The 16239-nt window shown below is 55.3% G+C and overlaps 4 protein-coding genes across 4 annotated transcripts; 1 reads left to right on the forward strand and 3 right to left on the reverse strand.

Annotated features, from left to right (window-relative positions):
• Positions 1–2628: 2628 nt before the first annotated feature.
• CH63R_00386 (HET and Ankyrin domain-containing protein) lies at positions 2629–4875 on the reverse strand (the record flags this gene model as incomplete). The annotated part of the gene is made up of 1 exon (XM_018295361.1): positions 2629–4875. One exon carries the CDS (start codon positions 4873–4875, stop codon positions 2629–2631), a length of 2247 nt encoding a protein of 748 aa, XP_018163723.1.
• A 1795-nt stretch (positions 4876–6670) lies between these two features.
• Positions 6671–7339, reverse strand: CH63R_00387 (uncharacterized protein; the record flags this gene model as incomplete). The annotated part of the gene is made up of 1 exon (XM_018295362.1): positions 6671–7339. The coding sequence occupies one exon, from the start codon at positions 7337–7339 to the stop codon at positions 6671–6673; it is 669 nt and encodes a 222-aa protein (XP_018163724.1).
• Positions 7340–9633: 2294 nt separating this feature from the next.
• CH63R_00388 (uncharacterized protein) lies at positions 9634–10542 on the forward strand (the record flags this gene model as incomplete). Its single annotated transcript, XM_018295363.1, has 1 exon — positions 9634–10542. One exon carries the CDS (start codon positions 9634–9636, stop codon positions 10540–10542), a length of 909 nt encoding a protein of 302 aa, XP_018163725.1.
• A 2181-nt stretch (positions 10543–12723) lies between these two features.
• On the reverse strand, positions 12724–15944 carry CH63R_00389 (Fungal specific transcription factor; the record flags this gene model as incomplete). The annotated part of the gene is made up of 5 exons (XM_018295364.1): positions 12724–13848; positions 13873–13895; positions 13982–15597; positions 15729–15779; positions 15865–15944. The coding sequence occupies 5 exons, from the start codon at positions 15942–15944 to the stop codon at positions 12724–12726; spliced, it is 2895 nt and encodes a 964-aa protein (XP_018163726.1).
• Positions 15945–16239: the final 295 nt, after the last annotated feature.

Consider the following 16239-nt stretch of genomic DNA (forward strand, 5'->3'; position numbering starts at 1 on the left):
CGAGCATGTTTCAACTCTGCCTGTCGAGATTCGACCAATCGCTTCATCAGCCGTAACCGACATTAGCCTATCGCGTTTGGTGACTTGGAGAATCGTTCAAAGACCCCAAGCCTTCGGGGACTCGTCACCTTCGAACGGGCGCGTGGTGACTGGACTTGCTTTGAAACGAATCCGACTGTACAGCTCGCAGTGGTGTTGGGCAAGACCATTATCATCACTCATTAACTGCAGGAAATAGTGATGATCTGTAAATCTAGAAAGTAAGCCGAAAACTACACACTTCGTCTGGCCTTCTTTAAGTGGCATCTGATTTTTACAACGGCACCTCTCCTCAGCCACACGTGGTGATCGTGATCGGCAGAGTTGGCATCGCAGGAAAGGTGCGCACCACAGAAGATTCAGCGAAGTTGGAATCAAACTCCAGCGCCTGATATAAGCTTCGCCCGGTTTCGGGTTCGTTTAGGCAACAATCACGGAGAGCTAGGACGAACCCTGCATCTCGGAGCGGGAGAGAGAGAGAGAGAGAGAGAGAGAGAGAGAGAGCGCAGGCCGCGTGTGCCCCATTACGACCTCCGCAGAACGTGGGGTGAGGCCAGCAGACCCGGCCACCCGCAGCTATCTCCGCCAGATTGGACGGCCACCTCGGCCTCCGTTCTTGTCGCTATCCCGGCGGCAAGTGGGGTCCGTAGAGAGAAAGAGGCGCTTTAAGCTTCAGGCGACAAGATTCCAAAGCTACGCCTTGCTGTAACGCGGACTAAAACATTTCAAACTCGCTGCTAGTACGAAAACCGCTAGTCTTCTCACTTATTCCTGTTTGAACCACGTTCGAGAACTAAAGTTCCGGGACGCTCATTCCATAGTGTATTCTAACCAAGAGGCTTCAAGGGGTAACTGTAACCCTACGAAACTCTCCAGTATGTCTATCCAGACTTCCCTCTGATGATTGGGTGCCCAAGTGATTGGCACTTGGATCTCCTTCGTCCCATCGTTTCCGCGAAGATGTGAGTCGCCAAGCTGTCGCTCATTTCAAATCCGTCCAGCCCTTCGCCGACTCAAGTTAAAGAAAACTCATCCCGTTCACGAGTCACGAATCCTATGCCGTCTTTCGTTGTCGGTGAGCTGCGTTTCCCCACTGGCCGACAATGAGTTGCGCCCAAGGAATATGTCGGCATCGGCCACAGCTCAATGAGCTCGGCGTCTCAAAGTTTTCTCATCCGCCTCGACTGCGCAATGAGACTGATGGATGTGCCTGGCACTAGACAATTGTTTCCAGATGTAACATAGTCAGCTTAATGTTTCTAACCTACCTCAAAATAAGACAGTGAGACCTGGATCCCTGGTAGCAGGGAACCCGAGCAGGCCACTATGCCACTCGTCTCACCCAGATACTTCCGGGCCTGCTTGTCGGTCCATACTGGTAGCCAGCGTCCTGTGCGGAGAAGGGGGTTGGTTCCTCTCAGCCGTGGTCCAAACCATCGTTTTAGTTTATTTCAAGTAAGGTACTCTTTTCGAAGTGATGCATGCTGGGTGGAATCAGGCATGCTGGATGCAACCCTTGAGGCTATCCCGGCAGTTCGCAGGCGTCGGCTACTCAGCTATGTGTGAGCCATAGAGTTGGCCTACTTTTTCCTCGCATGCACTCAAGCTATCTATGCTCAATCAAACTTCGTTTAAGCCAAAGTTTCAGAGACTCTGGGCTTTGAGTGAGATTAGACTAATGCCACGCTCACTGAAGAGTTTGAGGAAGTGTTTACTCAACTACACGTGCTGACCTTCACGCTTGCTGTGTTTCAAGTTCACAATGAATAAAATAGACTGTGCTGATCCATTTTTTCTGCTTCACAGACGGATGCCATGAATCTTGTCAAAGAAAAATAAGTATTAGATGTGTGATACATTTCTGTGGTCGTTGAATCTCGCCTCTATCTGCTGTGATCAGAAGCAGACACACGAAGAACTACAATCCTGGCATAGACGGACTTTGAGCAAGGGCCCCTTGAATTGGGAGCTCTTGATATAATCTGAGTTTCAAAGCAGTGACAAATACGGAAATACCTGCCAATCGCGATTTTCTTGCGCCCATCGTTCCAGCAGGTACAGCGAGCTAACAACTTAGGATGGTTGTGTAAGCGGAGGGAGAGCATATTTCGAGATATGATGAGAGACAGATTGTAACCCAGAATAGGGTGTGTTAGATGTGTTACATTCTTTTATGTGTATGGAAATACTGTAGTTTCCAATATATTGAGACGCAAGAAATTAGAGTTTTCATCCATAACCGACAGGTTTCTTCATGGTATTTGGGGTATGAGCTGCAAACTAGATCAAACTTAGCTTGGATAACACAGAGCTCGCGTGCGTTTATACAGAAGAGTAACTAGCTAACTCCAAGCCCTCTGGTCTGTTCCGCGTGACACACGTGGCATCTATTGGGTCTTTGACTTTGCTACTTGCATAAAGCTACGTGTACGACGCATGACGTCTATTCTATGGACTAAAAAAAAGCCTAAAATCTATCCCCAAATAGCACTAGCCGCAATTAACTGCCTCTAATGTTCGCTGGTCATAGTCCGTTCGACCCTGCGATGCACTGGTAGCGTAGAATCAAAGGCAAAATGGAGCTCGGGGCTAGAGTGTCGGATCAATCATCCTGTCGCGTTTCACGATACCTCTCAGCCTAGCCCCGATACACTGAAGCAAGAATAGTATTCTGAAAAGGAAGAACGCTCGGGCATGTATGACGGCCATCAACCACCTCGGAGAACTTGCCCACAGAAGAAGCCCCGTAAGTAACCAGGAGAAGAGCCAGTTGAACCAGCTTCCCGCAAGTTGGCCGGCTGGGGCTGCTACTGCAGGGGCCGGTAAGAGCAGTATCAAGGCCCGAAGAATTGGCATGGACGCCTTGCTCCATTCGTAAGCCTTCCTTACTGCTCTGTGACCCCAGATGCGAGACCCAAATTGCCCCGATGGCGAGGTGTCCCAAAAGCTGAAGATGCCGAGTTGTCCAGAAGTTGCCTTAAGGAAAGCCAGAAAAATGAACAAGAAAATGAAGACAAAGACATGAGACATATCTCTGTGGATTCCGTCTTCATCCTCAGCTTCTCGGCACTGGCTTCGCTTGACCCACAAGTGAGGCGGTTTCAGACGCAATGCCATTGGCAGGAACGTCAGTAGAGCAGCCGCGAGAAAAGGTAGAAGGCGCAGTAGCCTTTCTGCATTTAGGTTCTTGTGGTAGCGAAGTGATCTCCATATCTTGAAGTTCCTGAAGGTTGAGTGGTCGATGATCAGGTCAACAACGTCAATCTGGGGCGCGAAGTCGCCATCCACCGAAACTCGTGCCGCAAAATTGCCTCCCGTCGATTCAAGGATTGAGTCTTCTGGAAGAAGCGCAGATGTTTCGAAGTATGAAAGAAATGGGGGTTGACATGCGTTGCGTTGGATGTCGGTGTTGTGGTCGATGAGGGCGAGTCTGTGCCTCGGCTGACGGACGTACAGTCCTGTCTCGTACGTGGGCTTGACGAGCATGTATAGGTTTTCGAGCGGCACACGCGTAGAACCATCTGCTCTGATGCCGATTACTGTCTCTCCCAACCCCGTGCTCGTTAAGCGTCCAGAGGTGGGAGACCAACCCTCCCAATTCTCGGACGGGCTAACGGTATCGATACAGTATCCGAGAGGCAGAGAATGCAGAACGAGTACGGAGGCTCCGAGATCGAACTGGGGAAATGCCTCAACCGTTGAGCGGTTGTTTTTTCCGGTGTCCATGTACAGAGTATGGTTGAAGGAGCGCGAGATGGCCCATCGCCGGTTGACTAGTTTCATTGATCGTTGTGCGCGGGCACAGCGATTTCCGTCAAGCAGTACTGGAATGGTAATGATTTTCTCATAATCAGTCTTCCGGCGACACCACAAGATGGCGTGCGCGCGCCTCTCGGGGGGGCTCCCCTCATACTCAAAGATGATGGGGACATCGATCCTTAAGCCCGCGTTGGTTATGACGAAATTGGATGGCTTCCGAACCAGATTGCATATGACAATGTCACTGCAACTGATGAAATCAGCGGGGGAAGAAGCCAGGAAGGATGAGCCCTTCGAAAGAGCGAGAAGAAGCTCCTCTTGAGGGCGAAAAGACCCAGAGTGCCACGCAAAGATTGACCGATCGTCGCTGATTCGGATGAGCTCTTCTTGCAAGCGGAGAAATGCATTTTTACCACCTTCGCCGTACAGAAGGGGCAAGTGGACGCCAAAGAGGCCAAGGAGGCTATAGGATCTGTCCTCTTCCCTGGTTGTCTCCCTCTTGGCGGCCCACGACATGCGGGCTGCAATCGAGGACAGATGTAGTTCTCGGCGGCCTCGCAAGGTCAGCTCGTCGATGCCGGTGATCCGGCTAATGACTCCGCTTAGATGTGACTTGCTCCCAAGAGGTTTCCATTCTTGAGAGTAGAAACGCAGGTGTTCGGGCGCGATCAGCTCCTGGAGTGTCCAGCCACGAGTAAACCACTTGCTCTTGGCAAAAGGGGAATCATCTTCCAGGGTAGAGTCGCTCGGGACATCAGAGAGAAACGCGTAGCACACGACGGCCTCCTTGTACCAGCGGAACATGGAGTTGATAGACTCGGAGAGCTCGGCGCTGCTGGTCTTGTCGATACAACAGCTATCAATCCACACGTATTCGACACCATCCTTTTCGGCCTGCTTGCATGATTTGACGAGTTTTTCGTAGCCGAGCTTCGTCTTGGCAACAGGCAGCTCTATGTCCTGGAGAATGACCTCTTCATCGTCACCCAGCCACCTGTGAGAGAGAATAGCATAGGGCGGGATTACATTTGCAGAAAACTCCTTCACTTCGAGAGACTTGACGCTCAAAAGGCGCATGTTGGATGAAAGTACAACGGTTGTAGGACGGCCGTGCTAAATGAGCAAGAAGAAAAGGCGAGATTTCGCTGAACATGAGGGATATGAGGAACTAGAGGTTCTGCCAAGCATGTAAGACGGTGGCGAGTATCTCAATCATCAGGCAGCAGTTGAGCATTCGACCAGGCTGAGCTAGCAGAGCCAAAGATTGATTGCACTGCCGACCTGATTGGTCTGTATTTCCTGCCAGTCAACTGTCAGCCACGTCCGGAGGCTCGCCGCCTGATAAAAACCAATTTATTCCCGCCGCCATATTCAGACGCTCAGTCTCCTTTCGAATGCAACGTAGTCGAACTACGCCAAGCCACATGCACAGCCCGGAAGCCCAGGAGCGCAGCAGCCAAGGCCATCGCCGAGTCTCCGAGCCTCATCGCACGCGACGTCGATGCCAGTTGAGGAAGAACGTGCGTATTGAAGGAATCCACTTCCGTTCGCCCTCCAAAGCGATTCAGACATAATTGGCTTTGTCAGCTGGCATATAGATGTACTGCAACCCCGTCACGGCTCGGGCTTGACCCTTAGTGAGAGATGGTGCCCTCGACAGGAGAGCCTTGTATTCCTACCAGTCGATACTTGTTACTGTCGAGACGTCTTCCCGAGTTTCCCAGAGACAAGTGAGCTAGGAGATTGCGCGACTTCTGCTTGACAACACACCTCCCCCGCAACCATTTCGTCATTAGGCCACTAACCGTCGACAGGGGAGCCCGAATCGAGGTAAAGATAAGAGTGCATCGAGATTGGCAGCACAAGTTGAAGTTCATCCACCACTTGGACCTGGATGCGGGGTAGCAGGAATTAATGAAGATGCTGCGCGTGGCAGTTGTTGCACATCTTGCTGACAAGCCGTCCGTCCACTTGCAATGCCGCGAGTGCATGCTCCACTGTGAACACTGTTGTCGCGGCGCGACGCGGCGCCGGATTTCCGGCAGGAACCTGTGGTGTGCTTAGACACGTTTGCAGACAACAGGCTAATGAGGCGAGGGCAGAGAACGCAGGCTATCCGGAGAGGGGCGGCATCTTGGTCGATGACAGCCGTCGTAGTCATCAGTGGACTTACCGTCTCATTGATAAGCTTTCTCGTGACACGGTGAAACGCATGGTCAAGGTGGGACAGAGTCAATCAGGCAGTCTGGGATTCGATGCCTAGACGAGCCGGCGGCGTAGCCAAGAAACGGTTCACGGTTGTTGTGGGACTACAGGTATACTAGCGGGAGGGCTAATCTGGCAGGTCGGGAAACCATCTGGCCAAGCACCCAGGCCGCGTGCAAGCTGGGAGTAGCAGCTAACTGGACCCGGAGTTTGCGGGGAAACAGATGAGCTGGGCGGGATGAAAATGGATGGTGATCCTGGCAGCGAGTCAGGGAAGGGGCTGCGGATGTGGATGGTCTGGGGAAAGGGTCGACGGTCACAGAGGAGATGGTCAGACTTGGTGTTGTGTAGGGTTCCGGGAGATTGGCGGCAACGCTCTGATTAGTCTTTTGGTGGAATGCTGGAGGCTCGAGAGGGGTGGGATTCTGCAGCGGAGGTGAAAAAGAAGACGTTTGTCATTCAGTGTCCAAGGTGGGATCTGGGAAGCTTGAAAACTTTGTGGCGAGTCGTGAAGATGTGTCGGAAGAAACAAGTCCCCTTCTTGCGCAGGATGGTCAATCGACCCGAGTGACTTGGACGGATGGAAGCGCCAGTCTGTCCAACGATATTCCTGATAGTCCCTGGCAGGCGATATAGGACCCAGGCAACCAGGGTGCCAGGAGAAGTCTCAAAGAGACCTTTTCCTGGCCACGTCTTTGCCTCCAGCCGAGTGACCAGGCGTGCCAGGCCACTTCGCCAATCTCTGGCTACTGAGATCCGGCGTACCGCCTGAAGTCCATCCTGGTCCAAGCGGCAAAAGGTCATTGGTGCGGTGTGCATCACGCTTGCAGACGGGTGGTATATCTTTCCGGGGCAGCACCTGCTTGGGGCCCGTCTGCATGCCAAGTCGTCGTCGCCAAAGTGGGATGCGCTCCGACATGTCAAGCTTGGACGACGATGGCCTTGGTAGCCAATAGCAGAAGTACAGCGCACGATGCGTGGCCGATGGGGGCGAGAAGGGTACAAAGGTGATGCTGGCGGTGGTTGAGAGAGTCGAAATGCTAGCTTTGTCACAGGGAGAATGGACGAATTTCATGAGCCGACTCGCCAACCATGGACCGGAAAGCTCTGAGGAAAGCGACCACTGTCGTGGGCCCTGAGTGCGAAAACGAGTGATACGATCAGTTGATGGTAGGCAGTTGGACATTGTGGTCCGAAGGTGTGCTGGGCCTGTCTCATTGACACGAATCCAGGACTTGGCTTTCGTCCAGCCTGAGGTCAAGGTTCTCTTTCGAAGCTCGAGATGTTTTAGGTGGCAGAATAATGAGCAGATGGTGGTGCTCACAGATGAGCCCATGTTTGTCGGGTAGTGGTCCCAGGTGGCGAGGGCGGGCATGCGACGGTATGCGAGATGGGACGTCTGTCTCTTTCTCCTGTTTGCTGAGTGGGTCCAGAGAGGAGGCCGGGTCCAGTTTAGTAACGTTGAGTGCAACCGTATGGCGTGGTGTGGACGAATGTCTCTTAATTCTGCAGATACCTATCTGTGTGTGAGGGTGATTAGTGAGAGAGGAGAAGAGAGGGAGGGGGAGACTGGAGGATAGGAGGTAGGAGAGGAGAGGAGTGGAGAGGGAAAAGAGGTACGTACTGGCCAATTGCTGCAAGAGCACCGGAGCAGGGGGAAGAAGGGCCAGCAACCAGGAACGCAAGATATTGACCTGACCGACAGTCACGAGGAACGTGGATAGAGGCCTTTCTTTTCCTGGCTTTACATATCGTGCGTTGGTTCGGTTCGGTTTTTAGTTTCGTTTGGGTTGGCTTGGTTTGGTGTTTGGTTCGCTGGCTTGGCTCGGATTTCGAACAAATTGCTATTGCTAGCATCCAGAAGCCAAGTGTAGCAGATCCTCTTTCCCTCTCTTCCCCCTTCCCAATTGTCGCTCTTTCCTACCTTTACTTACCCCGCAAATCTTTCTATTGGGTGACGTCGACAAGCGGGGGTCTGGCTGGTCGACTGTCGAGTGGCTGCATGCACTAAGACCACACTAAGAGCCACGCTAGGGTCTCTACGTACCGATGTGCACCGCTGCCAAGGTGTCTTTGCTGGAAGCAACGCTAGGGCCATCGCGCCTGTGATTCGCCGGCGAGTCTGTGAGCCGGCTGAGGGTGTGGACGCTGCCGTAGCCTCAGTGCGAACATTCGATGCTTTCCTAGGAAGGAGGGGAGCCTTGTCTCTTTTGCGTTGCTGTGTTCTTTCCACTTTCCCTCCACAAGTAGATTCCCTATTACCACCGAGGCAGGATTTAGGAAGGATATCCAGGTGCAGTTGCAAGATGCAGGTGTAGGTTTAGGTAGGTGCAGGTGTGCAGGTGCAGGTGCGGGTGCGGGTGCGGGCAAGAGGGGTCCGCTAGATGTGGAGGTACCGGCCGGCACTGGGAATGGCAAGAACGACGGCGAGGGTGAGCAGGAGAGAGCAGACAAACAGACAGACAGAAGGAAAGAGCTGTTGCCAGGTCTCCATCAAACAAGCCCTCTCATCTCCATCCAGTCCAAAATCATCACTTAGCAAGCCCCATCACAGCTCTGTCACTGAATCCTGCTCCTCTTCTCCAAATACACAAGCCCCCGATCAGCAACCCACCAGAACCCCACGGACACTACAGCGAGAGAGAGTTCTCTGCCGCTCCATCCATCACTCACCAGCCGGTCAATCAGGTCAATCACCCTTAGGCCCATCATTCCAAGGCCCATCTCATCATCCGCTTGTGTCTCCGTTTTGACGTCGGCTGTTCCGCTTCTCCTGCAGAAGCAGTCAAATCACCTTTAGAAGGTATCCGTATCCGCCACGCTCTCAAGCGCATACCGACCGACAGATCGACCGACTGACTCTTGACTGACTGGCCGACCAGCATTTGCCTCTTCCCCACACGCACCCGCCATCCCACCATCACTTGCCTGTCCTGGGCTGAACAACCCAGAGAGAGCGACCAGCCAGCGCCCGACACCAAACCAAGCACCCCCACCACCACCCCAAGCGTCCGAGCACACCATCCCAGCCAAACCACCACAGAACACCGCCCATCCCACCCCCCCTTGCTTCTGCCAGTACGCGCAAACCCTCTGGCCCTGCCCCCCAAGCTCGACGTCACTCAGTTTAGAGCTTCAACCTGCCTACGGACTGTGCAAGACCGCCCGCTCATCGAGACGATTCGTCCGTCGATCCCTCCAGCACAAACAAGCACAAAGAAGGTCAAAGTCTCTCGTCCTGACTTCCATCAGCTAGCAAACCCCTTGATCGACACTTTTCCACAGCGCACTACAGAGGTACGCTCGTCCCATCCCTGGCCTTCCTTGTGATCAACCCTTCGTAACCCGCCCTTAGTGTCACCCTAAACCCCAGTCAGTCCATCCATCGGCCACCTCGATATATAACCGCCGTGTTCCACACATGCGCACCTGTCGAACGATTTCCCGTTCGATACCTCTTTCGATTCTAACCAGCCCTCACCCCACGTAAGACACGCCCCGTAACACCAACTCGGACTGCCATTTTTTTTATTCTCTTTAAAAGTATCAACAACCTGACAACGACAGCGCCCTCGTCAAGCAACTACATAAACTGCGGTCCCCAGATTGCTCCTCATTAGTCTGCCCAACATGTCGACCGACAACTCAAACTCGAACCAGAACGAAATGAATCGCCAGAGACGTGGTTCCGTTACCCAGCAGGCCATTGCCGGTCTTTTCAGAAGCAACTCTACTTCGAACGGCGTTGCTTTCCCTGGCACCAGCGACGCACAGAGACGGAGGCTCTCAGTCTCTACCGGTCTCGGCCTTGCTGGCACCTCTCCCACTGGTGCCGGCGCCTTCAACTCGCTGAGGCGGGGAAGCCTGTCAACCAATTCTAACGACTCTATCGACGAGAATGCCGTCGACGAGGAAGAGATGCCCGCGAACGCCCGCACCGCGCCCGCTACCCCCTTCACCCGCAGAATGAGCTTCGGAGCTCAGGCCATGCGCACCATGCGCACTGGCGGTGGAAGCCCTGGATCAAACGGTAATTATCTACTTCCTGCCTCTACTACCCCCGTGCCCAGCACACCTGCTTCCGATAGACGCAGCAGCAGCAACTTGCTCCATTCCCCCCAAAGTAGCAGCTCAGCTCCGAATGCCATGACGCCCAAAACGTCAACCATTGCGCCTGCCCTGTCATCCGCCACGCGCCGCTCCAGCAGTACTGCACAGGCAAGCAATGCACATAAACAAAGATCCTCTTCTGACTTGTTCTCGCGCCCAGACCAAGGTTTCAACTGGTCCGAGCAGCTTAGATCTCGCGCGGAAAGCTCTGTTCAAGGCCCGCGACCGTCCTTCTCGTTCGGCTCTGGCCTTTCTTCGTCTCCCCCCCGCGGCATGAGCAACGCCGGCACCCACGACCGCCAAAAGTCCGTCTCGGACATGCCTGCACCGCCTGCCCAGGCCGCCACCATGAAGCCCAAGGCCCCCGAGCGGCCGAAGCCTGATGCATTCCAGGAACGCATTCTGAAGGGCGACTTCTACATGGATTGAAAGGACCGTGTAAGACAAGGCTGCTATGGTTGGCGTCGAACGATTTTGCCATCATAAACAGCTCTCCCGTTTCGATGACTTTGCACCGCACGAGCGTGAATTTTCCGCGGAAAACGAGAAAAACACCACACAGCGTTTCACCGGTATCGAGCGTTCTTCATTTTTGTCTGTTTATTTTTACCTGGGGAGACATTCTGTCGACTAAACCCCACGTGGCGTTCGGCTGGCTGTGACGAAGCCCGGTTGCGGCTTCATTCCCGGGTGGGGAAGCACACACGACATGCACATGAGACCTCTGTCTCACATTTATCACGGAAGCGGATTGGAAGTGCAATTTCACCAGGAGTTTACACACGGCATGGGGAATTTGGGGGAGGAAGATGGCAAATTGCACGATTTCGGGTCCCCAAACCAAGTTGGTCTGGAAAATATGTATGAATTGTTGCTTGCGGCCCGTGACGGCAATTTCTTATGGGGTCAGCACACTTCGACATGAAGATGTCTGGCGTACGGGAGGGGAGAGGACCACATTATCGTTACATGGCTGGCAGACGTGGGTGCAGGGGATGGACTGCTTAGGGGAAGTGCATGAGGCATGCCAGTTCCTATGAGAGGCATTTCACAGGGCACATGGCTCAAGGGCACGGCTGCGTGAGGAGAAGGTCCAGGTTATGGACGCTTTGCCCGGGGGGGTTGAGAGGTGGATGAAGGGCTAGCGACGAGCGCCAAGCTTAGGCACCATGAGAATTACGCTCGGACTCGAATAAGAAGCTTCGTGGTCCCGGCCAACATAGTCCTGCCGCCGTTATCTATCTGTAAACATGAATGTGACAGGCCTGGGACGGTGAAGAGATGGAAGGTGAGGGAAACAAAGATGTGATGTGAGGAGGTAGGTAGGGCGCGTCCTACTAGTCTCGGCACCTGTGACCTCCCCGGATTGTAATGGGGGCCCCCATTCCGGAAGGTCGGTATCTCAATCCTATTCGCCGGGGCAGGGGCGGGCGTTTAACGAGGGGGGCAGGGAGGGGCATATCCCCGGAGCCTGGAGGCAAAGGGCCGCAGGCACTCAATCTCCTCAAGTCTCCTGTATCAGATATTCCAAGTCACCACATTCTCGCACAACTATGGGCCATCATTTTAGATCGGTAGTGGTGTGTACCGGCGTATCCGAGAAAAAGGGCTTGTTGTGGACTTGGGGTATTTGTAACACGGACAATTTGATTAGAATTACTCTTCTCTCCCCACTCCTCCTCCTCCTCCCCGCCCCCCTTTGACCTCCCATTTTTGTTTCCCCTCCTTCCAGCAGAAACACCAAACACGTCCATCCATGATCCAAACCATGAATTCCTCACTCCATCCATCCCTTCCCCCGTCTCTCTCGTGAGGTGGATCGCGTAAAGATAAATACACTTTTTCGTATGTGTTTGCGGTCCAGACCACGCTGTTCCCCTCCGTCTCCTCCTGTAAGAGGATGGGGGGAGGGGGGGGGGTATTGAGACGAAGGGGCATGCGTGTGCATGTTGGATAAGCTGGCGGCAATTCATCCGTGTTCTGCACCCCTCGTGACCGGGCTCCCCCCTCCTTCTCTCCCCCAACTCCCAAACGGACCCTTGGGAGATGTCAGAAAAGTAACTTTTCCAATTCACCCCTCTTCCTCTCCTTGGAATTTCTGCTTTGGGAGCTGCTCCTCTTCATTGGCTCTTCTGTTCTCTCACATCTTCGGGCAGATCAGTGCCAGTAAGGCAGGTAGGTAGGTTGGCAGGTGAGTAGATAATCTTTTGATTCGGTGTGTCCCTGGTAAACAAAAGGTTTTTGGGTGAGGAGTCGAGATGTGTGTTTTTGAGATGGGCGATATGGGCAGGGGACGTCGGGGCGTCCGCGCGCCAAAAGTGTCTCTCGGATATTAATGTAAATCCTGTGGGGGCTGGGGGTAAGTCCCCGAGCGGCTTGGGGCTGAGATGTTGGGTCAGGTAGAGAAGTATGGGCTTCGGCCTAGTCCGCGGAAGCCGGCCGTCAGCACCCGGCACTCCCGAGCTCCTCGGTTCCAAGTCTCGGCCCTGGCTCAAATCCTCTTTCCCTCGGGATGTTCGGAGGGCCCAGAAGCCAATAAGAACCCTCCCGGAGAACGTCGCCGATTCTCTCTTGTTGCGTGGCGGACAACTAGCCGGCGGCTCTTCTCTCTCACATGGGGAACATGGGCGGCCCAGACGCCCCCGGCATCCCCTCAAACAAGTTCTCGAACCCGCCGATGCCGCTGAGCCAGGGATCCTGGGCCATGACGTACCGCATTCCGTTGCTAAGGCTGTCCGGGCTCGCGCCGAACCCAGTCGTGATCTCCTCGAGTGACAGCCCCTCGGTGAAGCCTACGTCGAAGCCCATGTCCTGGAGATCGCCCGCCCATGCCGAGTTCGTCCACGGCGCCGCCGCGCTGCCTGTATTCGTGTTGGATGAGACACTGGGGTGGTCGACAGTGCCGCTAGACGCCGTGCCCGGCCCAGCCCTTGACCCGCCAAGCGGCGTAGGCGTCACGGCGCTGGGGTCGTAGAGGAAGGACTGCCGCGCCGACGACGGAGGCGGGTTCCAGAGCATATTGTTTGTCACGCGGCCTGAGTGGTCGTTTGTCGCGATCTCTGAAAGGAGGTGCAACGGCGTGTTAGCGGCGGGGTATTCCCGCATTCTAGGGGGTGGTGGTCCCGGTTGAAATGCCCGCTGCTGGTCCTCCATGGGTGTCCGCTCTATGGGCCGTGATGTGTGTGTAGATGCCGGGGTCTGTTCAACTTGTGATGTCGACGTCGGCATCGCTACCCCAGGCGTAGCAGCACTTCCGAAAGCCGACTGGCCACCGCTCCCCGGCGGCCCGCCTGTCGCGAGCCCTTTGCTCTGCTTCAGAAACCAACTCCTCAGCATCACCAGCACCACCATGAACTTGGCGGCTGGCCGACTCCGATCGTCCGATGCCGCAGCGCGGAACTTCTCGAGCAGCGCGTCGAGGTACGACTCCACCTTCATATTGTCCTTGTCAATCACCTTGCCAAGCTCGGACCCGGGCGCCGTAGCGGAGAAGTACATTTTGATGAGCACAACCACGGCATAGGCGATGCGGACGAAGTTGAAGACGGGTAGGCAGCGGATGCTGGGCACCTCCATCGCCAAGAAGGCGTCGAAGATGCCGTCGATGGCGGACAGGCACGCCGAGAGGGCGTTGATGTGGGACGTCGTGAGGGTGAGACTGGTCAGCATACCGTCTTTGAGGGTCGCCGTGTCGAACGGCGGGCGGATGTCGTCAGTTTTCGTGTGCAGGGCTATCTCGTGCATGTAGAGAGAGAGAACGTGAAAGGACATGCGGAGAGTCGCTGCCCATGTCAGTCAAGTCAGTCAATCAATAGAGTCTTTCGTGTATGCAAGACCGCAACAGCCATCAACGGCGGGGGTGACTTACACTGCATCTCCTCCTTGGGCACAGAGGCGGTATACTTCTCCAAATCGCGCTCCAGCATCCTCAGTGAGTACTGCGTCCTCGAATCCGTGATGTTGGGTACGACTGCCGGGTCGTCCATGGAGAATTGGATGCCAACCTCCTCGGCGAGCCGGTGTGTCCACACGAGGTGACAAAAGTACTTGTCCGTCGGCGCCGCGTCGGCCGACGTCTGCAGCACCTCCATCGATTCGGCCATGAAAGACGTCCACCGCACCAGGTTCGGCCGGTGCAGCGCCATCGACGTGTTGGCGGCGAGGAAGTAGGCCGCGAGCCAAGCGCGGCGGCATTCGATGGAGGACGGGTCCGGTGGCGGCGCGCGCCTGAACGGGTGGTTGCGCCACTGGTATGGAATCTGCATCTTCCTGCCGGCCGTCCGCCGCCCCAACCCGATGTCGAGCGCCATGACGGCGCCGATATGCACGAGCTGGTAGAACTTGAGCTCCTCAAAATGCTCGGGCGGCCAGTACCAGATGACGGCCACCTGCAGCGCCTGCACGATCTCCAGGCTCTTCTCGCCCGTGATGATGATTTTCTCGGCAAAGATCTGCATCAGCTCTTTGACCAGCCGGCGCTGCACGTTGGGCGACTCGGACGACGCCGCCGACATAATGGCCAAGAACAGAAGCGGCTTGAACCTCCGCGTCTCCTCGGCCGTCGTGCCGGCGGCGAACACCACCGCCGGCATGTGCGGCATCATGTGCGTGTTGTACCGCTCGAAAAGCTCGGCCGCCTTTTCGGCGCTGAGGATCCCGCGCTCCACGACGTCGGCGTAATCGCTGCCCATGTGGATTGGAGGCGCTGGCCTGCCCCCGTTACCGCTCTCCGTCATGTCGGCTGGTGTATCCCCGCGGTCCGCAAACTTCCTTTTCTGCCCAGCCGCGGGCGGGATCATAGTGTCGTACCGGCCCCGATCACTGCTGTTGAGTTCCTGCGAGTCGAGTCCGAGCCCGTCGGCGGGCGAACCGGGCGTCTCGGCAATGGCAACCGTATTCCAATTCCGCGACATTCCGTTGTCGCCCCAACCCCGTTGTTTTTGCAGATTCTCGTCCTTTGTGGCAGACGCGCTCATGGCCACACTGGCAGCGCCAGCGGCAGCAGTCGACGGTGTCGCCGAGTTCCCGCGGGCCTGCAAGCTCGCCGTCAACGCATCGATCTTTTTCTCCAGCTCGGCAACCCTGCTGTCCGTCTTTTTCTGCCTTTTCCTCGTCGGCATCGTCACGACGCAGTTCCTCCCCGCCTTTTTGCACCGCTTACACGGCCCATCGGGGTCGTTGGCGTCGGGCTCGCATCGCACTTTCAAGCCGCGGCACGCCTCGCAGGCTCGCGGCCTCTTGGGGTCGTCCAGGTTCCCGCCATGGAACGCATCGTGATGGGGTGTCTCGCCGCTGGATCCGCCGCCGTGGGCCGAGATGGGCGTTCCGGGCGAATGTTGCTGGTGGTGACCATGGAGTCCCTGTCCCTGCCACTCGCCGCCGCCGCCGCCGCCGCCGCCGTCGTTGTCGTTGTCGTCGTTATCGTCGTTGTCATCATGCGCCGTAAAGGTTGGAGGAGCGCCGTCTAGGCCAGAGCTCGCGGCGCTGGAGGGTTCAGCGCTTTGTAGTGCTGGGTCGAGGACAACGGCGCCGTGATCCATCATATGAGCTTGGCGAAAGGTGCGGTGCTGTGGACTAATATCGGATGATCGGTCACGGCGACAGAAAATACCGACATGCGCTCGGGCGCAATGACGCCGACATCAGAAGCGCCGACATTGCCGATACTAGCAAATATTAGTCAGCCGTTAGTTACCCGCATCTCTTCCCTCAATTGTATACGGATAGTTTCATACTCTCCTATCTTCATACAGAGTGATTGTGGCGTCCTCTTCCCACATGCTAAGCCTCGCTTCGCCCTCCCTTTGACGAGTCTTGAGCTCACATATCATCCGGTTGACAGAAAGGGAGGTATTCTTTTCTTCTTTCTGGTTAGTGTTTATTTTTGACAAACTAGCTATTCAAAAGTGGCAACTGTACCGCCACCCACGCTAAATGCGAACCTGGAAACAGCGAGACCCAAATCTTTACTCGCAATTCAATGCCTTCAACGCCATGCTGGAAACCCGCGAACCAGACCACGCATGACTCGCCCTGAGCTACTTGTGACGCAGGCGCGCCTTGGATACACACAGATTCGTCTCTGTCGGTATCATACAAATTCTGACCCTGATGGTGTGTCCCGCC

Source organism: Colletotrichum higginsianum, chromosome 1, assembly GCF_001672515.1.
Source record: "Colletotrichum higginsianum IMI 349063 chromosome 1, whole genome shotgun sequence".
Lineage (NCBI taxonomy): Eukaryota > Fungi > Ascomycota > Sordariomycetes > Glomerellales > Glomerellaceae > Colletotrichum > Colletotrichum higginsianum.